We start from the raw sequence: 24,880 nt of genomic DNA, 5'->3' as shown, positions 1-24,880 counted from the left end.
GCCTTGAAAAGTAGAACTGAATTGTAGTTGTATAAGTAGTATGACAAAGTAGAAAACAGTAGTCTTTGCTTGAGACAAAAGTTGTTTGGCCCTTCAAAAATATGCGTGAGTTATTAGTAAGAACTGACATCGTTTTTGTGCGGATCTCGATCAGTAGCAATTTCCATGTTTTTTTTGCATAAATCTCTTGGCTGCTGTTAATACATAATTAAAAATTATTCAATTAAAATTTCATTGATTTAAAAGGATATAATTAGAACTTATTGAGATGGTTAGCACAGCAGGTGTACCACTTTTTTTCAGTTGATTTTTAACAAAAATAATTCAAGAGAACTTCATTGCCATCGGTGGTTGATTATCTTTGGGATCAATTTCTGCACTTCAAAAAGAGTTTTTTTTAAAGATTTTGTACTATAAATAAATTTTAACTAATGTATTAATAGTATCGGTATGGCCCGAAATTTAGCATTTTTATCATTAAAACGCACTTGTTACTTTGTTCGTTATTTTTGTGCCGGTATTTTTTCTGCTCTTTTTCATTTGAGTCCTCCTTTTATTTGGAAGTTGGGGTACCCACTAATTTGGGGGTGCAAACGGAAAAGATCCGTAAATTCTTATGAAAAGTAATAAAGGAGAGAACAACGAGCCAACGTTTCAGTTTTACGGCGTTTCAAAGAAACATGGAATCTGACTGATAATGTCATGAAACTGCAGTCGTCAAGAAAATCCTACCAGGTACAACCACCATTGGAACCAAAATAGTTACCTACTTATCAACAAGTGTTTTTGTATATTTGTATAAGATACTTCATTCTATATGGATTAAATGCTTGCCTGTTTTTCTTAAAATTCGCGCAAAAATTGTTTAAAAAATCTTCCTTGAAGATTTGCTGTCCATCTTGTTATTTTCAAAGCTTGGAAGAACAAATTTTTCTAGTCAGATTGAGAGGTACCAAAAATAAACAAATTTAGCAGCTGAGAACATCCGCATCATAAGCAATTCTTTCCCATTTCACTCCTGCAATTCGTCTTTTAGATATCTCATAACCCAAGAGTCAGGCAACTAATCTCTTTTCCTAAAAAAAATACTGTATTAGCTAATCTCTATTTTAGCGAAATCTTTGACGGCACGTCGTAACAACTGTTGTCCTCAAACTAGAGGCTAATTTTTAAAAAAATTTCATAAAATTGTTTTTTTTTCAAATATCGCAGCAACAGCAATCGACTGCCCGGATCTCTATCGGTGGCCCAGACAAAATTACAAAAATTACAAAAAAAAACATCTGCTTTCCAGCCAAAAAATTGCATAGAAGGTATAAGCCGCAAACTGAATCCCAATGACTGACACCATCCTTTTTTAAAACTTTTAATTACTGACCAACCCAAACATAAATTGCCTTAGCAACTTGAAAATGAAAAATCACAGTTTTTAAAACCTTATTTTTCATCAAAAATTGAGACAAAAATGAACTGCAATTAATTTTACACTAAACAATCATGAATTTTTAAATTATTTGAAGCTTTTCGGTTTTTTTTTCGTCCTTTTCTTATGTTTTTCAAGCCAAATGATCACTTTTCTTATCCTGTTGATGTGACACTGGAAAAAGAGTGTTACGCTCAATGGGCTAATGTTGGTTATTACTGGCCCTGAAGGAAATTATTGAAATCTGTAACAGTTAGAACTAATTGCAACAAAGTTGTAAGCGAGTCTCTCAATTAAGTTCCGGAGCAAATTATAGATCCCCAAACTTTAAAAAAGTCTCAAAGTTTCAAAATTGTGACTCCTTTCTCATTTTGCTTTTTTTGATGGTAAAACTTCAACAGCAAGCCGCATCGTTTAAAATTAGGATGCTACAAAAAACTTTTTGAATTAGAAGTTGTGATCAGTTAAAGATTCATCACACTTATTAACAGCTGAGCGTTTTGAATCCAATTATCTTTACTTTTGTTACCATAATCAGGGGCCAGTTTCTGTTCTTTTCATGATTAGTGTTATATATATATATATATATATATATACATATATATATAAATATATATATATATATATATATATATATATATATATATCTTTCCAACTTGACAATAGCTCATATATTTTTCCTTATGAAACTTGAATAATGGGAAAGATCAAAAATTTGAGCTCTATTCAAGACCATTTGGAAAGAACAATTAAGTGGTCTCTAGACAAAAATAGAGCTCAATGCTTGAAAAAATGAAGCTATCAGTTTCGAAGTGAAAAAGAAAGATAAAATTGATGTCAATTTTTTTGTAAAAAGTATTGAAATACAAATACCGCAAAAACAGTAATCGATATCCAGGATCTCGAGTGGTGGCATAGACAAACGAAAATGGATCAAAATTCTGCTAATGAGAGGCAGTCATCCTCATGTGCCTTTTACTAATTGGCTTTTGTTAGATTACATATAAATTATTTTCAATTTTTTGAAAAACACAATAGATGAATGTTTAAGTTTTTATTACAATAGTTCAAAATGACATCAAAATTACAAAAAAATATCTTTTTTCGAGCCAAAAAAAAATGCATGAAAGATATAAGCTGCAATCTGAATCCCAATGATTAATATCATATTTTTTTAAAACTTTAAAATACTGACCAACTCAGGTTACCTTCGCATATTTTAAATGAAAAACCTTTTAAAAGCTTTTTTATCAAAAATTGAGACTATAATGAATTGCAATTATTTTTACACTAAACAATGAGGAGGTTTCTAATATTTTTTGAATTTTCCGGATTTTTCTCATACTCTTCTGATATTTTTCCATGCCAAATGATTACTTTTCTTAACCTCTTTATGTAATACTGGAAAAAGAGTGTTACTCTTAATGGTCCAATTTTGGTTATTACTGGTCCTAAAGGAAATTTTTGAAAACTGCAACAGATAATGGTATTCCACTCAAATCATATCGGACAGACCTTGGATTACTTTTAACAAAAATAATTCACCGGTCAGATCGTGTTAATCAATGATTCTTAAATATCCAGCCGGACTGTGATACGTATGTATGATTATATATCGAAACCTTTATGTGTACTTAATTATTTTATCCTCTATTTTTAATATTTATATCATGCGCTTATAACTTGAGTTATGACTTTTTATTATTCACATATAAAAATATTCCCGCTAGTCTACTATATTATTTCATATGTTGTTCACAGTATTTTATTATAAGTAATCAGAATTTCATTTAGTCAATCTGAATTCAAGTTGCTTCTGCAAACGCTCTTAATTTACTTAAGACAATTTAGCTGTGGATTCGCCTCGCGATTCCAATAAACCAATTCTGTAAAACACACTTATTCAAGGATTCGCTCTGCGATTCCCACTACACTTTGAGATAGTGTATTTGCGACACACATCCAAATCTGTTCGCAAAGCTTAAGTATAACATGGCGCAGTCAGCAATAAAGGACAGTGGCAAATCTCCACTTGGAATTCAACCCTTCTGGGAAAAGGCAACCCTAGAACCCCCACTTCGCTGGGAATATTGGAGGACGCAATTAAAACTTGCAATTCTTGCTCGGGAAGGAATTGAAGTGGACCTTCTCCTAGCTGACCCTCCAGTAAATGTTATTTTGCCTCCCGAACCAGCTTATGAAGACACAGTTGACAACCCGACAGCACAATCAGAACGAGATCGACATACCCGCAACGAACAGGCAAAAACAGCGTGGAAAAATCAGTGTCAACGCATTGAAGCGGTCGGCTTCTTATGCGGAGACAAACCGTGGAAACTATGTGATCGGAAAGCCTCTTCATTGTTGTACCTGAGTTTGGGAATGGAAGGGCGGCGCGTCTTCAATTCGAAAAATTCGACTATCAATCTCAACCAAAAACCTTTGGCATGTTTTGAATACAACCTTCATTCGGATTCATAATATAACTTTTGATCGGTATCTTTTTCTTACACGAAAACAACAAAAGGGAGAACCAATTGAGAAATTCTATGGACATCTCAAAGAACTTTCGGAAAATTGTGATCTAGGAGAAAAAAGAGATACCATCATCAGAGACGTTTTTATCGCAAACATGCAGAACGAAGATACCCAAAAAGAGCTTCTAAAAGAAACAGTAGACCCTGATAGAGCATTAGCAATAGCAATCAATATTGAAATGGGTACCCTCAATCAACTCAAAAAGAATGCCAACAAAGCTGATTTACATTCAACCGTCAATCAATTACAACGGATGCGCATCGCGAATGCTACTCCCTTTTCAACTATGAATACAACCGCACGGAAAAAGCCCACAAAACTGTCACTTTTGTGGATCAAGTTGGACTCCTGAACACCGTAATAAATGTCCCGCTCGGGGAAAGAGATGCAATAATTGTGGTATTGAAAACCATTTCGCTAAGGTTTGTCGTAAACCTAAAGATCCCAATTCGTACCCAAGACCTAAGCCACGAGTCAATAATGTCGAAAAAGATTACCAAGTTGAAGATGTCAATCAAATTGGAATCAAACTACTCATCAGATGAAGATAATTGTGTAGCTGTAGTATCATCAACGGATCTCACGACTTCGATGACAGCAATCGACCTTCCTGTAATATTTGGTAATACATCAACAAATGTTTTGGTGGATTCGGGTAGCGTTTGCACAATAATAAACGAATCATTGGCAAATTCAATCGTTTCCCACGACTCAAAATCGAAGTGGATAGGCGGAGCGAAACCCAAACAATTGAAAACATTTTCGAACGAGGCTATTCATACGGTAGGCATTATTCAAACTTCAATTCAAAGCGGCAATTGGCCCGCAAATCCAATTGAAATTCAAGTAGTGGCGGACGGTCATCGTTCACTGTTGGGTAGAGATTTGTTTCCAGCACTTGGACACTCAATTCAACAATCAAATAATCAAATGATAATCAATCAGTTAGAACAAGAATACTGTCCAATTAAAAAACAGATTGCAATCGATTTCCCTGATCTAATCTCCAGAATTGGTAAGTCCAAAGTACATATAGTTCGTTCAAAATTTCACAAAAACTATACCCCATCACACCAAAAAGGTCGCCGTGTCCCTATAAATCTGTTAGACAAAGTATCTGACGAGCTAAAGAAACTTACAGAACAAGGACATATTGAAAAATTACAAGAATGTTCTGATAAAAACTTTATTTCACCGATTGTAATTACAGTCAAGAAGGACAAATCTGTAAAATTAGCTCTTGATTCGAAAATTCTGAACAAAGCGATACACAAGAACAAGTATCAAATGCCAAATATAGATAGTCTTATTGATTCAATTTCACAACATATTATGACTCTAATCATGGGGAAAATGTTTATTTTTCAACAATTGACTTGAAATACGCATATAGCCAATTAAACTTGGATCCGGATACCCCACGCCATTGTAATTTCAATATCATTTGTGGAGACGCAACCGGTACGTACCGTTTTAAGACGGGATTTTATGGACTTACGGATATGCCGGCAGAGTTTCAAAAGGCGATGGATTATACACTGGTTGGGTTGTCTCATACATATTGTTTTTTGGACGATATAATTGTAGTTAGCAAAGGTACCCAGGAATCGCAACTCAAATACGTCTACAATTGCCTGCAGAAACTCGAGGCCGATAACCTCAGAATTAATTTAAGCAAATGTCATTTTGCAAAACACCAGATAAATTGGCTTGATTTTACATTCTCGCAAAGTGGTGTCAAACCCATAGAATCTAAAACAGCAGCAATTGCTGAAATCAAAGCTCCTAAGACATTGAAACAAATGCGTTCATTCCTAGGTAGTGTTCATCATTTAAGCAAATTTATTCCTAATCTTGCTAAAATATGTCATCCTCTTCGGCCGTTGTTAAAAAAAAATGAAAAATTTCTTTGGACCGAATATCATCAAACACATTTCGAACACATTAAAACTGTTATTGCAAATGCTACAGAAAATAACCATTTTAATCCAACACTGGAAACAAGCATTAAATGCGATGCCTCTCGCCAAGGTTTAGGCGCTGCACTCGAACAACTAGACTGTGAAGGGTGGGAAACAGTTGCCTTTGCATCTCGCTTTCTTAATAACAACGAAGAACGCTATAGTATAAACGAACTAGAATTGCTCGGGGTGGTTTGGGCTATTGAATATTTTAAATATTATTTATTTGGAAAGACTTTTACGGTTTTGACAGATCACAGAGCACTTCTTTCAGTTCTAAAATCTCACCGTTCCAATAAATCTTATAATAGCAGATTAACACGTTGGATTGATCGTTTGTTGCCATTTAATTTTATCAAAGAGCATATTCCTGGCACCCGAATGGGTTTAGTTGATTATATTTCGCGCCAACCGAACCAGAAAGCAAAAAGCGTCACTCAATATGATGAGGAATTTATGGTAGCAACAATTTCCCGCATTCGCGACGCAATTACATCTTTATTTAGTCATTCAGATAAAATTCCTTTCCATAAGCGGCCCATAAACAGCAAAAACAAGTTACAAGTCAACCAGACGCGCGTCCACTCTTGCAAACCTGCTAAAATTAACCCGCATAACTCAAATGCCTCAAATAATTTATTCACTACTCAAGCACAAGTGCGCATTTATAATTCAGCATTCATTTCTCAATTAAATAACCACGCAAATCACTTGCTTCAAAATAATACTGCACCCGCATCGCAAATCCAACCTAAACATTTCAATTTTAATTTCACCGCAAAACTAGAAAATAAAATAAATCACATAACAAGGTCAGCTAATGGATCATCGCAAACCAACCCTACAACTCCCCCGCCTACTCCTAGAGTAACATTTGGCACTCAATCAACCCCAATAACAACTACTAGTGCAAACCCCAACAATAACACCCAGGCCTCATCATCACCGGAAAATCAGGACATTGAACTGTCCAGGGAGGAAGTTTTTGAGAGCAACCTAAATCAGCTCTTTACAAAGTCGTTTCTAGCAGTCTTAACTAGCAAGGACGCAGTACTAAAGGAGATTAGAGATTGTGTTCTACAAGATGACGAAGCCCGATGCAAAGAAGTCAGCCCATACATTCACTCCTTTTGGAAAGACTTTCATGTGCGGTCCGGTTGCTTGTGTGTCGACGAACGCGTCGCCATACCAAATTCAATAAAGGAGGCAGCAGTGGAATCACTACACATGACCCACCCCGGTAGTTGGGGGATGATTTCTCTGTCTCAATATGCATGGTGGCCATATATGCATAGAGAAATTTTGGCCAAAGCATCGGATTGCGTTCCATGCACTGATATTGATGCCGATACAGTTCCTGTAGATGACTACCTTGATGACGCAGGATGGACCAACCCCGAAAAAAGCGATCTGGACATTGAGAAATCCATGAACAAGGCACAACAGGACGCAGGACTTCGCTATCGCGATTCTGACAATAAGGAATCGCTGTTTATTATTCATCCAAAAATCACGAACCCCATTCCCAGAACAGAAAAATCCTTAAATGTAAAGCTAGCGCGAAAACTACCTAACAAAAAGAGGGCCAAAAGACAGCTTGCCGGACTATATGAGGTTCTCAAACCAGGATCCTTTGTCACAAAATCTTCCCCTTCAACAACCATAATCAATGAGCTTGGACGATCTCCAGTGAAAGTTAGAGATAGTGATTTGGCAAAGTTCGGCACCAAAGCAGAATGGTCTACTAATCTCTGGGCATACGCACAAAGACGTCCTGCACCCTATGAACAAACAACCGAGACAAAGATTGCCAAGCATAGTAATGATGTCAAGCGACAAAAGATGGGAGAAATCAAGATTCGCCATCGCCATCGTGATACTACTTCCGTTGTCTCATCTGTGAACTCAAATGTCTCTCGAGCCCTCACAGTCCTTAAACCCGCTAAACCACAGCCCAAACGAAGTCGTCACACGGTTGCGTCAAATGAAAATAACAATACAACAGCTCCGGAAAAACCGCTCATATCGATAGTACCCGCTCCATCAACGTCCTCATCACAAAATCCAGTAACGTCCTCCACCTCACAAGAACAACAAGCAGCTCGAAAACGCAAACGACCTCAATTTTTTCGGATTTGCAGATGCGGACATATCTCCAACCAGTTCGTTGGCATCATCCAGCTCCAATAAATCGAAAAGGCGAAAATCGAAAAAAGAAAAGAAGGGCTCAACAAACGAAAATACAGTAGTCACAATGATTCAAAATGCGGAACAATCAAGAATTCCCTCCCCACCACGACCTGATATTCAAATTGGTCAAGCTTCTCCACCAGATTCAAGATATCGATATTATGAATATGAGCAAGAACGGGAATTTTCTGCGTGGGATGCAGAAAATGAAATTTGAACAAAACTGTTAAAACTACGTAAACTCATATAAACTACTGTTATTTATTTCGTTCATGTTTCCGTGTTACGAATCCAGTCTTTAATGGATACATTAATGTTAAGTTTCTTCAATTGCTGTTCATTGTATTAATTTTAATTCATTCATGTATTCGCTCCGCGAATCCCCGTTTTGTTGTGTGTGTCTGTTATTTATTCATTCCATTGTATCCATTTTGCATGCTCTAAACTTTAAAGCGTATTCGCCCTCCGAATCCCAATTTCAATTACACTTTCGTATTGTATGAGCTGTCTCTTATTGTCAAGTGATAATGTTATAAAAGCACTTACATACTACACACATGTGCAGTTAATCTTTTCTCAAGCACACATGCTTCGCATATACTTAATGATCAATCTTTTCATTTCTTCAAAATAACATTTGTGGCATCTTTGCATTTACTTTTTGTTGTGTTAAATTTCCTTTCATTTCCATAGTTTATGTTTGAACCTAAAAATTGTAAATACATTAAAATTTTTTCTGTCATGGGGGAAATGTGATACGTATGTATACTTATATATCGAAACCTTTATGTGTACTTAATTGTTTTATCCTCTATTTTTAATATTTATATCATGCGCTTATAACTTGAGTTATGACTTTTTATTATTCACATATAAAAATATTCCCGCTAGTCTACTATATTACTTCATATGTTGTTCACAGTATTTTATTATAAGTAATCAGAATTTCATTTAGTCAATCTGAATTCAAGTTGCTTCTGCAAACGCTCTTAATTTACTTAAGACAAATTAGCTGTGGATTCGCATCGTGATTCCAATAAACCAATTCTGTAAAACACACTTATTCAAGGATTCGCTCTGCGATTCCCACTACACTTTGAGATAGTGTATTTGCGACACACATCCAAATCTGTTTGCAAAGCTTAAGTATAACACGGACACTAAATTCTTGAAAACGAATGTTCCTTATTCTGGTAACATTAGAACAAAAGCAAACCTCTACAGATGTTATTTTTTCTTTTTTCTCAATTATGCCTCTAATGTATAGATATCGAATTGGCCAAACTGCAGAAAAATGGAGAAAATTTAAAGACGTTATTCAAAATTATCGACAATATCCGATAAATTGGTCATATTTGGGTTATAATATATATACAATCTGTTTTATTGAGGTTCTGCGTTTTGCTTAACCTAAAAATAACTTCTGAACGATATCTAAGATTTCTTTCGAGTGGTGTAAATTCAAACAGTGGAAGCAGATTCTGTTTGAAGATGCTGAAGCAGAAATTAACGCAAACTTTTCATAGTTCAGCTGCTTTCATGCTTTCCAGATGACATCAAGGAAGCCATATTATAGTATATATACCAGCTACATTAGTTTCATATGTACAAGTCATATTAGTATATTACTTAGCAAAGATTCAAGGTCGGATCTGGTTCAAAATAACTCGTTTAACTCTTTGCGTATGGTTTCAGTACACCAGTTTGAAAATATTTCATGGAAATTCTTACATGCAGAATTAACTGGTCAAACGTCTAATATTCAATTAGCAAAATAGAAACAGACACTGAAACCATTTGTGTGACGTAAATGAAATTAGACTAGCCAAGGGTACAAGTCACATTTCAAACATTTTGGTCAAAACTGGTTATGAAATACATGTATAACTTCAGCTAACTATAGCATACCCGTACTCACAGTTAATAAAACTGCCCCCTATATATGTTGAATTTATTTCAAATAATTTTTATGATCTTCTGCAATCAGTTTTAAAATTTTACACTTGCTTCTCGTAGTTATTCAAAATTTGCCTTTTTTGGGTTCTAGATATGTTCTAAGAGCGGTCACGCCGAATTAAAGCGCTATGAAATACTACATAAATTAATTCTTCTTGAAGCTGCGCTCGTTCGGGTTAGCGGTATCTTAGTTCACTCGCAGTCACGAATAATGGATTATACGGTCTGGTCGAGCTGAATTAAATCCTGTTAAACCCTACAAAAATACTGTGCCCGGCTAAGCGTGTAGCGGCAAGTTTTCCCAACTTTTTCCCCGGGAGCCACGAGGGGGGAATAAAAACCATAAAGCCATTCTTGATATTATCTGTTTGCAATTGAATATACTCTTTATTTCTTTAGCTAGCCGGATCGCCAAGCTGGTTGTGAAACTTCAGAACTTTCAAATGCCTATATTGACTTAAGCGTGTACCAAATTTGTTTTTGACTATTTGTATTCAAAACGTGAACTCTTCTTCAATATTACACGCTCTTTGAGAATGTAAATTAGCTATATGGGCTAAATTGTGTACCTCAAAACAGTTACAATTTGAGGAATAGTTTATGGTTAGATTTTTTGGGTTGGCTTTCCTCTCTTACAAACAAAATAGCCCCAAAACAAACTAATATTACACTTAATTCACTTAATACTTTCTAATATTATTCGTTTGAGAACGTGAAACACTTTTCAATTAAATTCAGTTTTGACAAGTACTTCGGAAGAGCGGTCTTGACAAACACGTTTTATTTGCCAGGCTTATTTTTGGAAACAGGTAAAATAACTATCGTCCACTTTTGGAACTGATCTTTAATAATAATTTCGCTTTGATAAACCTTGTTTCTACGTTGCATGTCATATTACCCAATGCCAAATTACCCGATGTGCTAAAATTTCCCAATGAAATGATTCAAAATTTACTCCCTTCGATCTATAAGTTCGACAGTTCGATTACAATGTAGAAATTCGCATTGTCAACGTCTTATAATCAAAATTAACAGGGTTAATTATATCTCATGCTTGGATGTGGTAGTTTCATATCACGTGTCACACTAAAAATATGTAAATTTTCTCGCTTATATTTATACTTATTATAAATAATTTTTCTAATGATAGTAACTTTAGGATAAAATTTCGAGCATCTTTTTGGGTAATTTCTCACATTGGGTATTTTGGCATGGGGTATAATTTGTCTTGATATTGTTTGTGTATTTAGTTCTTAACAGGGCTTTATATATTCACAAAAAACGCTCCAATTAGTTCCACAGAAATTTCTGTACTTCGTTTGATTCTTACCGCATTCAAAGTAGTTAAAAAATGCAGTCAATTTTTCGTCTTCAAATATTGGCGTCGTTTTTTAAGAATAGTTCCTTTTATGTTTGAATAACGCAAAACTTGTAATTTTTGAGGAAATGGCTTTTCGTAAATTTTCCGTTAAAGCGACAGAAATCCACGCCTTTGTTGCTATGAACTGAAAAGTGAAACAATTCATTTCCTTTATCAATTGTTCTTCAGTGATGATGGTCGGAATTAAAAAGGTAAGTCAACAAGTTGGTTCTAAATGGGGTACTATTAGCCGACAGGGGGTTTGACCGACGAGGTGAAAATGAGAACTTATATGACAGTTTTTCTGCCCATACTTTCGAAAATGATGATAAATTTTTGTCAAATATTAAATGGCATTTTTTAAAAATAACTTTCATTTGTATCGTGTTTTACGATTAACTGATGTTTCAAAGTAAATTCCAAAATATTGACGTTTAAAAAAATGTATTGAAAATTAAGGAGTTTTGCCTTTACTTTTTAATTCTTTATTTGATTGAAAAGTGATTCTCAGTCCATTATTTGAACAAAAACAGTTGTTTTTGCAGCAGTTCATAGTTGCAAATAGACATTGAAGCAAGTGTCCAAAAAAGGAATTGAAACGGAAATCAAACAAGGAAGCCTGGTAAGGAGCGTTTACACATAAGCCCCGACCCCCGCTCATTCATGTCCTCGACTTCATTGTCTACCAAACAAAAACATGTTCAAATATAGAATTTTGGGTTGAAAATTAGATACAAATAAGAAATAAAGAAATAAATACTGTCGTACCGCATCAGAACGCACATGAGACAAAATACCATAAAATAAAACCTAAAAAATAATTTCAATTCTCTAAAAATATAAAAGGGGATAGGACCTATTTTTCCTGGGATTAGATAACAAGTAAGTTGGCAACAAGAAGAAAAAATGGGCTATGGTCAAACATTTTTCGAAATTCTTGAAACAAATAATTTGAAAAGTCATAAAAACCATTAGCTCTTTTCAAAAAATTCTTGAAGGACTTAAACATAACACCTCATTAAACAATTGATACCTGTTTTTTGGTGAGGCTAAATAATGGAATAGCAATAAAAATGAAAGATAGAGAACTAATCAAATGTTTACTAGCAATTAGAAACAAAAATAACAAGAAAAAAAATTTTGGAGCCGTTAAAATCATTATCTGTTAACGGAATATCATATGTTAATTCAGTTAATATTTATGTGTTTTGTGTTCAAATAAACTTGGAAAATTGCATATGTTCATTAGAGTCTCTTTTGAGAAATATTTGGGACCTGTTATCAAAGGGAATTTTTTTTTTATAAAATTGACAAACAGAAATGCAAATATTGACCATTCCCATTTTCTTATTAAAAGCATAGTGCCCTAGTCTTACAAAACCTATCAAACAAAAAACCCGAAATAAGTTACAATTGCAATACAGTACAGTTTATGAGACATAAGTTACTAAATAGCACCAAAGAGAACAGAAAGTGCGAAGTTCAAAAACTCATACATTTTTCAAAGTAAAAAAAATAGAGACATTAAAACCAATAGCTATCAATGGACGACAAAAAAAGTTTTTTTAAAAAAAATCATTACAAAGTGCATGAGACTTAACTTTATTAAGAAACCTTCTTATGTCTTTGAAATTGGCAATAAATACAGTCAAGGAAAAGAAATTCAAAAAAATTTTCGATAAAATAGTGTCGAAGCAATTAAAAAAAATCAGGTGTTTAATGGAAACTTTTGTACTTGTTCCGATAAGTTTGTTTTATTACATTGAAAGATCTGTCTGTAATGTGTTGCAAGTTGTGTACAAGATTAGCAAATATGAACCAATTGGCAATAATCGAAAAGATTTCAAGAAAACTGGTAGTATCGAATTATTGAACAAAAAATTAAATTGCAATTGATGGAACTCTATTCGTTTCGCATTAACTCAATAGGTCTCCGGGGAAATCTTTGAGGCCTGTCATTATTCGGAATAGGTCCTACGACTATAAAGTACACCAAATGCTCGTAACAACCAAAAACTGTATGAAAGTTTTGGAGATGAAATTGTTAAAGCCATTAGAAACCTTAGCTGTTCACTGTAAATTTTATAAATCTTTTCTCAACGCAAATTGAAACCGTTAAAGTTGTGATAATGTGGCAAGAGTTCAAGAAAACAATCCAAATTTAGGAACATAGCCCAATTTTCACAAAAAGTTCATGAAAACTCGTAGTATCAATGTAATAAAATTAAAATACACCTAGAAAAAACCATATTCATTTTCGTCTCAAAGGAACTACTGTTTTAGCTCTCGCTTTTTGGAATAACCATTAATTTCACTGAATTCTGCTTAAGAAGAAAATGATGTTCAGAAATTCTCCTTATATTTCGAGAAGAAATATTTTTAAAGTGATTGCAGCTAATTAGTATCAACTCAAATCATTAGATAGGCTCATGTAGTCCTTCTTGGGAAATCGATAAAAACGTTTAGTTAATAGGACTATTTCGTGAAGTCCTAAGTTTCCAAAAGTGCAACAAAAGCAGGCAATACTCAAACATTCATTAAAAGTTTACAAAGGAAGTGTTGAAGCCACGAAAAGCATAGCTTATTCTCTGAAAACAAATTATATGCTCATGGGGCCTCATTAGACCATTAGTGAAATTTTGATGTAAAAATAATATTTCTTTAATTAACATTTAAAAAAAAACAATAAATTCTGAAAATATTTAAAAACAGCGCTCTTATTGATTTCGACTTTTGTATTACAAACCTCCTCGATGAGACCAAAACTAGATTTTATGGAGGCTCTAGTTCAAAAACGTATGTCCACCAAAATTTGGCGTGAAATAAAGTTTTTAAACAACAATTTCATGGAATAAAATTCTTAAACTGAGCAAAAATGGCATAAAACGAACAAAATCACGTCAAATATCGAATGCTGAAAAAAACTTTTAACCTTAAAAATCTCCTCGGATAGAGGAAATTGAGGATTTTTTTTCAAATTCTACGATCGAGGGGCTTTCAAAAGATACCACCCAAAACTCATTACGATGAATATATCGGTCGTCCAAAATTCACTGATTAAAAAACCTCATTGAGCATATAGTTGCCACACCCACCAAGTGTGGTCGGAACAAAAAAATGGAATGTTAAAGTTTGACTTCTAGTTTGAGTAGAAAACAGTAGCGAAAAACTTATCGACGTAATGCAAGAAGAAAAGTAGTTATTTACAGTATTTTAATCGTAGCTCAAATAGATTTTTGACTGAACTATTCGATTTAAATCATAAATATATTTTAAGAAAAGAAATTTCCAAAGAAACGTCTCAAGTTTGGAAAGCGCTTGTTTGGTTTGAAACCTGTTCTCCGATATTTCTTGATTTTGTAAAACACTTATCACGTTTAAAAGCTTGCAATGTACCGGAAAACTTAGCAACTAGGTGTACCGCCTGATAATTTTTTTCCCAAAAAGCGAATTTTTCGCTAAATTTTCTTATTTTGCGCCATTTTTTTGGATTTTGGGTACATCCGCATAAAATGAGCCTAACATTTTAAAAAATTAATTTCAGGAAGATAATTTAGCAACGAGTTATGGCAAGTAAGAAAGTTTACTTAACAGATTTATTTAACACTTTAAAAAAATTAGGCAGAACGAAACTACATGTGTCTGAAAACTCTCATCACAATGAAAAGGAACGAAAATATGGGAAGTCAGCTCGAAGAAGATAAAGAACCTTCTTAAGAAATTGCAGCCAGAAAATGATGAAAGTAAAAAAACCTCAAATAAAATAATTTACGCTTGACAGTCTTTCCAATGACGTCACTCACAACTTTCTACAACAGACATTTCATTGGGCCAAAATTGGATAAAGAAAGAGAACCATGTAGAGCACCTAGTCCATCCCCCCGACTAAATTATTTAGAAAAGTGTACGTGCTCGCGTTAGTTTACTCGAGTTTAGGAACCATATCCACTGCCATTTTCTAAGATAGCAGTTATGGGCGAGAGAGCGCGCGCGCGCGCGCGCGTGTGTGTGTGTGTGTGTGTGTGTGTGTGTGTGTGTGTATGTGTGTTTGTGTATGTGTGTGTGTGGAGGATACCATAGACGAAATTCATCCTTTTTCCGTCATTTATGTCTACGATTAAAGTTATTGTTCCGAGCCGACTTTATACTCAAATGGGTTTTTTTGTTCAGGTAATTTTGGCTGATCGATATGTTCCTCTTACTGTGTTGTTAGTGGTATCATTAGAAATCCCGTCAAGCGTACAAAATATAATTAAAAAATTGAATTTCGTTTTTTACACGGAGTTATCGAGGTTTTACGTTATATGAACATTTGACTAATTTTCATTGTTTTTGTTCACGTTATTCGTATTTTTACGCCATTTTTGCTTAAAACTATGTTAAAATTGTTAACGATAGAGTTATTTTATTTCAAATGCAAACTCCATTTCTTATTAAATTCGATAATTGTGTCATCAAATGCTTCATTCTTTTGATATTTGGACTCTCGAAACAATTAAATATTCCATCATAATGGAAGAACAGCAAAACGGCTAGTTTTGGTCTAATCGTTGTTTCTTGACAGTACAAAAATAATTTAGGATTGCAATCAGTCTCTGTCTTTTTTTCACAAATTATTTTTGCATTTTTCTTGCTCTTTTCAAGTTGATTACAAATCACGCAAAAAAACCACAGAAATTTTAATAACGGCAGGTTCTATTTATGAAACCTGTCTAATTTTTTAGTCGAAAGCTTTTGGTCGTTTTAGCATTTAAAATACCTGTTTTCAAAACAAACAATGGATTATGGCACTTTGCTTCCTTTATTATTTTTTTTGGTCGACCTCTAGCTTAAGATCACAAAAGACATTGCATCGTTCTTTAATTGGATTGAAATTCAATATTTTATGCGGTTTTGCATTTTAAGAAATGTTTTTTGATATACATGATGCAAGATTTCCCATATTTTCCCATCTCTGAGGTTGTTGTTCTCGTCCTGTCACATTTTTGGCAGTTCAGATATCACACTATTGGCGTTTACACAATTGAACATATCATTTTTTTCTGTGAACAGATTATCATTTTATCTGCTGCGGCACCGTCTTGTTGCAGATTTCAACCGAATTATTTGTTTTTGTCTTTTTTTGTCTTCCTTTGGAGTCATATAAAAAATTCTGGACAGTTTTATGTCCTGGCATCTTTCTATGCATTAAAAAAGAAACTTCTTTTATTGATTAAAATTGATATTTAATGTTTTTCACGACTTATAAATTGAATGTTAAAAAAAGTATATTAATGTATTTTTTAACTTTGCACTTTGCTGTTTTTTGTCTATTTTTCACGTGTTCTCGAAAAATTAAAGGTTGCATTTAGTGATGGGGAAGGACACAATTGATCATATCTAATGATTGTAGTGCTTTGCCTATTGTTTCAAAAGTTTATTATTTGTTTTTTATTTGTCTAAATTTTCGTTATATTTGTGGATGCATGACAGTTTCTGAATAATGGCAGATCTTATTTGCGTTCTCTGGAAAACTAAAGAAACCTATTTAACTGTTTTTGGTGATAACTAATATATTTGTCGCTTAAATTTTAATTGCTTTCGAAAAAAGAAAAAAATATCTTTTTTTAACTTTGTTTTTTTTTTGTTTTTTTGTCTAGCTGTTAGCTGGTCTCAATATTTAGATGTTAAATATCAAATTATTGCTGTTCAAAGAAAGTGCATTTGATTTTTTTTCATTTGTTAGGGAATAGCTTACGGTTTTAACGGTTTCGACACCGTTTTCTCGCAAATTTTTATCGAGTTTTGTTATTCTTCTCGTTTTATCGTTTGTTTTTGTAGACGTACAACAAATTCTGGGTAATGATTGGTCTCAATGTCTTCATATGAAAGTTCGACTGATCAGGGCTCCAGGTGGTATCTAAAGGTTTTCAATATTTGAAAACGTTTGTTTTTTGAAAAAATATATAGAGGTACTTTTTAACTTTGACATTTTCGTTCTTTTTGTATAGTTGTTACCGAGTTATTAAAGACTGGTCCCATGTTTTTATTGAACATAGATCAATTTGTTTAGTTTACGTTGACCCTATTTTGACTTTGTTATTAATTATTCTTTTTTCAAAATTAAACTTTGAGTTGAGATGAAAACAATGCTTGTTGTTGTTATTTGGTTTTCTTGTTTTTCTTGTCTCGTAGTCTTAAAAAAAGACAACTCTCTGGCCATCTAATGTGGTATTATTTACTTTACTAGGTGGTTTGAATTGGAAGCATTTTTTGTTCATGTAACAATTGTTTTTAAACAATATTTGAGTTTCTGAAGTTTATCTATCTATCCTTCATTGGGTAAGAAATTTAGCAAAAAACTGTGAATTAGCCTGGTTGCAACATTATGTGCGAACGCACATTACCGAGCCTCTTTGTCGTTTTTCATCGTCAATAACAGTTGAAAATTTGTGAAAGGTTCTTGCATACAAAACTGAACACCTTTACCAAATTATCGGGCAATCTTGAATTTGAGGTGAACAAAGTTTTCCAGGTTTCTTGTTTCGATTGGTTTTCCTTTCACTCTAATTAATTCAAGTCAGTTTTTTTGGCGTCTTTCCTTTGTTTAGTATGTCGTCGCCTTGTCTTTTCAACAAATCAAAGTTTTCAAGACCATGTATTGCACTGTAAAGCTACAATACCTTCAAACATAACTTACAAAAGTTATACCAAAGTTATAAATAATTGAGTTATAAACTGATGAAACTAGCACTAGACACGTGTAATCTACCTGTGTAAAGCCGTTGATTGCAGTGATTAAACATTGAAGCATATGCTTGATTGATTTACAACTGGGCCTTGATTAATTAAACAAGAACTACCTGCCAAACTATCATTGTTGTAATTAGTGCGTGATTGAATAAAATTGTTCACATGGACCAGGTAATTTTTACTTGTTAATGTAATCAAGATGACACATGTTAAGCGATATAGCTGTGTTTTATTGAACATATTTTATACTCTAATCAAAGTTCTGTACCGTGAACACATTTTAATGACAACTTTTACATCTACAGTTTAGCGTTTAAAAAACTGAAACGAATAATGGTAAACAAGTTTTGCCTCTTTTACAAGATATAAAGCAAACAATTTTTTACATCAATTTAGTTATGGTTTGTGATTTGCGCTTCTCGCGTTTTGCTTTTTGTTTGTCATTACGTTAGCAAAGTAGCAACAGCCATGTTTACAAAATTAGAGAGAAACGCATCAAATTATTGACAATAACTGAAAAAAAAGTCAGTTTTATGTCTCCGAGCAAGTTCGAGTTTTAGCTATTACGAATATAAGAATAAAGCGTGCAGTTACATATTCATTATTACTCTGTTTTCTTAACAAAGACGTCAGAATAAAACATTTTGTGTACCATCAAATAAAACCACAAATTGAAGAGCCAATTATTAGTTTTGTCTGAAACTTTTTTGTTTTCTTGTCTTTATTCTAGCTTCTTTCATTATTTTACAAATAAAGCTCAAATATGCAAATAGAACTTTGAACCTGTATCGAATATTATAGTTTTTGTCAATTTTTGTGCCGATTTTCAGCAGTTTTTTGTAAGTATCACTTTTAATCAAATGTAATTAAGGCGCCTGTTGTCTTATCGTTGGGCTATAAACTCAATGTATTTTTGATATTAATATGCGATTAGTTGCTTAATATATCTCCACATCATATTTTTTGTTTTTTCTCCTTTTTATCATTTATATCTCTTCAGTTGTTTTTATTTTAACGTCAATTCTGTTACAATAAGTTCTTTTGTTTTCACTCAATTAAATCTGAATTATTTACTGGACCAAAAATCATTTTTTTCCCTTTAGAATCTGACTTTAAATTGGTGTTAAAAATAACCAAAAAGTAAATGAGTTGTTGAGATATTTTTATGTTTTAGCCGACGAAAGGTGTTCTATATTCTGCAACTTACTGAGCTAGAAGTGAATTGGTTTATATTTAAGCAATCATAACCTTCAAATATTATAACTGAATCAAACAAGTTATTGATTTAGCAAAATCTGGGTTACGCAATGGCCTTCACCCAACCCTTAGGGTTTAGTCCGCCTGAATAGCGCGATAAAGACCACGTATTGGGTTTTATAAGACGGCGATAACTTTTATCATAACCGATAAATAATTTCTCCATTTGCAAGCCGCAATTTATCAATTCATCATTTTCGCCTCATTGACTTCTGGGGGTAAATTTTATTAAGGAGTGAACGAAATAAACCCCCTTTACAGACTATCCAAAAATACCCCCAGATGCGACTAAACCATCCTATTCTTTCTTACTCCGATTTTTTTCACGCTTTGATTATGAAATGCCATTTGAAATACTCTTTGTTCACGAAGCATTATCCACTTGATTTAGTTCAAACGACTTCAATTTCTTTATTCTTTGCTTTAACCGCTTAACTTGTTACAAATTAAACAAGGATGTCAAAGCAGCATTTGTTAACAAAATGTTTGTAAATAAATTCAACCTTACTTACCAAACAACTGGAATCTATTTTGGACTTCAAGGAAATCCCTTTGGATATACATACAATTATTTCTCAATTTCATCTTAATACATTTGCCGTAAATTTCCTTATTTTTCGAGTTTGGTTAAATTCAATTTGCGAATTTGTTATTTACGTAAATTTTACGGCATTTTGTTTGAAGTTAACTAAACATTCAGACACATTTACTTGTTATTTAGTTGATAGACGTCTGATTATTATGTCTGCTTTGTGTGGTTGTTTTGGAGGTCAAAAGCACAAGAGTAGCAATACTGCTCCAAAGGACAACAGAGGTCGTTCTAGTTGGAGTTCCAACCCACAACCACCCCATCTTGAAGCAGAGGTATGTTTTCAAGAAAAAGTGAACGAAAACGAATAAGATTGCCAGATAAATTTGGACTTGCTTATACGATTTTGGTTTAAATTGCATAGTTAGATATACTATTCGGTCCACAGACATCTGTCATGTTGAGATCCTCGTTCATGATCAGATAGATCAATAGCAGAGGACTGGAGGGGTATAATTACAATGCAGGGGCACTTGCGATGGGGGGGGGGGGGTAAAGCGCACTTTGTCACGCGGGCGAGGAACATCGCCAAAGTCAGCCTATCGCTGGTTCATGGCGATTTATTGTCTGACCATGGCTGAGTGGCGGATTATATTTGTGCTATCAAAATTATATCGGAGCAAGGCAAAATGGAGGCTTGGCAATGCGCTTTTGCAGATAATGTTTGGACCCCGTTCATTCATATTTTTGACTTAATTGTCTACCAAATGAAGGGATGTTCGCAAAAAAAGATGTTTTAGTTAAGAAAAATTGTTACAAACACAAACTACCTACAGAATTTAATAATGCGACCATGAGGCTTGCCATTAACAAGACTACGAGACAATACAAAAACCAAATAAACAAAAGTGAAAACATTATTTACAGCAAAAACTCAATATCTAATTATAAAAACACTTGGTAACAAAGTCAAATTACCATCAGATAAAACCTATACTACATATTTTCACTCGTCCTTATCCAGAAATCAGATGTGATTTCATCTTAAAAAGACTAGGTTACATGTCGCCAAAAGGAGAAAAATAGGACCAATTTCAAAAAACCATTGAGATTTTGGAAACCAAATAGTTTCAGAAGAAATAAAAACCATCAGCAGTTAACAAAGAATTTCTAGAGAAACTAACATAGAAATCTTCAAAAAACCAATGCTACGTGTCTTTGGTGAGACTAAGTCAATTGACAGCACTGCAAAATAGCCACAGACACAAAATACCCAAAACTTTTCAACATTTTACCAAGACACAAAGTATTAAAGCCATTAAAATAATTGGTTATTACCTTAAATTTATCAGTCTTTCAACTCTTCCAGTCTTTCTGCGTTATTTTAGAAACTCAAACCTTGTATTTTATCACTTGGGTCTCATTTAAAAATCATTTATACCAATCTTTAAAAGGATTATGTAATAAGACACGCAATTGTTAACCACTCGCAAATGCGAACGCATATTGTCACAGACATAAAACATCGTTTATAACACAAAACCTTGAAGAACTAAAATTGGCATTACAGGAATGTGGTTGGGATCTCTCACTGATGAGGCTATGTTGTAAATTGACAAGAAGGAGAACAACAAAAAAAATAAAAATAAGTTCAGAAATTCTTTAAAACAAAAAAGTCAATGTCTTTAAAATCAGAAACTATCAACTGATGGAATGATACAATAATAATTGCGTTTAAGTAGAAAACTAAGGAGAGGGCCGACTTTCATCACAAGTTATTAATTATGGCGACTACAAAAAGTACAACAAATAACACAAAAACCCAGAAATCACATAAAATTTGAGAGAAAACTGTGGAAGCCAATGAAAATAATTTACGTAGTGAAAAATTCTGTTGATAATCAAATGGGCCTCTTCTTAAAACCATTGAAAATATCTTGATACCGTGTCAATATCTTGATAATGTGATTTCGACAAAGATTAACAAAAACCTGCAAATACAGAACTATCGCAAAATTTTACCTTAAAACTATTAGTCTCAAAGGGAACAAAGATTAAAACATTCAAAGGGAAATATTAATTTTTTTCAAATACCTCTATAGGAGAGCCAAAAATCATTACCAAATTTAATTAATCAGAAAAAGTTTTACTTCTACAAAAAGACAAAACAACTACAGGTGAAAATAGAATGGGAAAGTGCAAGATGAGAGTCCACTTATGAAAAAGTGTCTTCAAATCACAAGATTTTCTGATAAAATTGTATTATCAAAGTCTGAAAAAACATTAGCTAGAATATAAAACCGTTTCATTTTTTCAAATTGATAACAGCTTTTAAGTATCAAGTCAAAGCTTTAGGTAGACTTATTTTTTAGGAAACCAATTACATGTTTAAATAATAAGACTGTTATTTTGTTAATCGCTGCTCGTCTATTTAGACCACATAACTGTTCCATATTTTATCGTACAGTAGAGTTTTGAAACAATTGGATACGAAAAATCTTAATTTGACCGAAAATTAAACTTGAATTGAACAAAATTACGTCAAACATCAAATATTCACAAAAAAATCAAACTTCGAAACAAAAACGAATTTCAATGAATTCTTTGTAATTTCAAATTCTACGTTTGCAGTGTCTTTTAATGATACCGTTAAGAAGTCTGCATGTTGATTACATAGATTGGCTCATTTTTACTGGAAAAAGAACAGAACCTAGTTGAAATTCTAGTCTCTGCACTACACTCGTTGACAAAAATAAAAGCGCAAAATGCAATTTCACATTGTAGACTGCCGAAGTCAAATTGAGTCAACATAATATTACTGGCTGCTATTGTTTTTTTTATATCAATCGATGCATATCCATCAAAAGTTTAAATGGTCTTATCTCAGAATAACTCACAAATTTACTTGCAGAAAAAAATCCAGATAGTAATTGGTCAGTTTTCTGTAACCAGCAGTGAGTTGATTTCAATCTGTTCATTTTGATCATGCTTCAATCAGTGCACGCAAAAGTTTGCAATAGGAAACCGACGATTCAATTATCACGTGGAACAGATTTCACATGGAACGCAACTCACGGTTGCTCACAAGAAACATACTTACATTCTATCTGGATTTTTTCTGTAAGCAGGCCCGTCAGTTTTTGTGGGTTAAGATCAACTAAAGTTCTGATGAATATGCGCCGATTGATATAAAAATCAAAAAGCTACCACCAGTATTATGTTGACTTATATCCACTTCAAATACATGTAGATTTCCTTGTAGAATTTTATATTGTGCGTTTACTTTTGTCAAAGAGGATAAGGGGCGCGGGAACAATTACTATTTTGCAAAAATGTTAGTTTACTTTGTAGTTACTGATTTCAAAAAAGCGCTGTTGACCTCAATGTGAAACCTGTCTAGTTACAATCTGCACTGAACGGCCAAAATATATCAGGACCAGTTGTCAACGTGACAATAGTATAAATAGTAATGTTTCTGATCCCTTGTGAACAAGACCTCTAAGAGTAGACAAATTCAGTGTCAAAGGTAAACGCTCAGATAGCAGTTGAAAACTGTGAATTACTTTTTTGAAGAGTACTTTCAGCACCATTTTGATTGCAGTGGGCTTCAAATTTTTTATGAATTGACAAAAATTTAATCGAATCATATTAGCTCTCTTTTGTTGAAAAAGTTGGCAAATGTAAAAATTTTTGCGTAGTCAGGAAACGGCAGCAAGTTGAGCCAACCTGATATCTATTTAAATTAATCTCTCAATCATGTCTCCGCGATTTTCAGAAACAATACTTTTGATGTTGCATAGAATTCTGGCTAGAATATCTGACTACTTTCTTCCGGTACTCTACGAAAGAATACAGTTTACCTTGCAAAATTTTATTGTAGGGTTTTTATCAGTGGGTAAACTTTGTTTGAAACTAAAATGCAAGTTTTATCAGCACCGAGCATCAACAATTTGGCAGCGCTAAAAAGCAATAAAAACAACAATTTTTTCGTATCGAAACAAAAGTTCCGCTGAAGCAAACTTCTTCTGTCAAAATTTTTTATAGCTGATTTTAAAGTCTTACGTGCAACCATTTTTATGAGGAAAATCAAATTTAGGAATACAATTATATACACGACGAGCAACTAATTCTCACAGTTATCTATGAGCTCACTTTAACAAAGAATCAAACAAATTGATATGACAAATGTAACGGCTGCTCTCCTTGTGTTTCACAAAGAAAGTTTTACACCGCCCAGTTCGTTCTGAGTGGCTACAAAATCTGTCCGGATACTTCGCTTATGCAGTTCGCCTTTGTAACTGTATATCCGTTCTGCTGTACTTACCGTTGCATTACAAATTCAGTTCGTAACTATTGGCTAATCTTAGTTTTTTCAACTATAAATTTGAACTGGATTGCTACAGATCACACAATACGGGATCTCTTTATGTATACCAGTTCAATCCGATAGAGAAAACAAATCGAAGACAAAGATATATGTCTAAGATCTGTTTGTGCAAAAATATTTAAGCCTAAACTTAAGTTGGCTTTTGCTGTTTGTACTCACAAGTTGAGAATACCCGAAGTTGGGGTTGTAACAGTTGAATTTCAGCTCCAATAATTCGTAGATACAAGACACAGTAACAGAATTTACTGCTCAAGAATAATATTTTGAATACAAGACACAGTAACAATTTACTGCTCAGGAATATTTCTAGTTCAAGACACAGTAACACGTTATTTACTGCTCAAGACAATTTGTTTTTTGCAATATTTTGCTGGGTTATTCTTTAAGCCGTTTTCTGCGGCTGCTACGTTGAGTTCTGTGTGTTGCTTTTTTGTTATTTCCCCCTATGATTAAATGACTAAGAGTACAGAAAATGTTTTGTTTCTATTTTCCCCCGCCTATGCAAGCTTGTTATTCCTTAAGCTCAGCTCCAACATCGCCAGCCCTG

The 24,880-nt window shown here is 33.5% G+C and overlaps 1 protein-coding gene across 4 annotated transcripts in view; it reads left to right on the top strand.

Moving 5' to 3' along the window:
* Positions 1–10,716: 10,716 nt before the first annotated feature.
* The window catches only part of LOC142353021 (uncharacterized), a 33,275-nt gene continuing 19,111 nt past the window's right edge, over positions 10,717–24,880 (top strand). Inside the window, exons 1-2 of one of the 4 annotated variants that reach the window (XM_075405210.1) lie at positions 10,717–10,877; positions 19,335–20,281. In XM_075405210.1, the coding sequence (XP_075261325.1) occupies positions 20,159–20,281 (123 nt within the window). In that variant the 5' untranslated portion in view covers positions 10,717–10,877; positions 19,335–20,158. Of the gene's footprint in view, positions 10,878–11,523; positions 11,641–18,884; positions 20,282–24,880 lie in introns of those variants that run through there. The other 3 variants (XM_075405211.1, XM_075405212.1, XM_075405209.1) reach the window with 3 other exon arrangements.

This window comes from Convolutriloba macropyga, chromosome 14, assembly GCF_964194025.1.
Source record: "Convolutriloba macropyga chromosome 14, txConMacr16.3, whole genome shotgun sequence".
NCBI lineage: Eukaryota > Metazoa > Xenacoelomorpha > Acoela > Convolutidae > Convolutriloba > Convolutriloba macropyga.
Note: the sequence above shows the minus strand (reverse complement) of the source record. Positions and strands in the feature narration are given on the sequence as shown.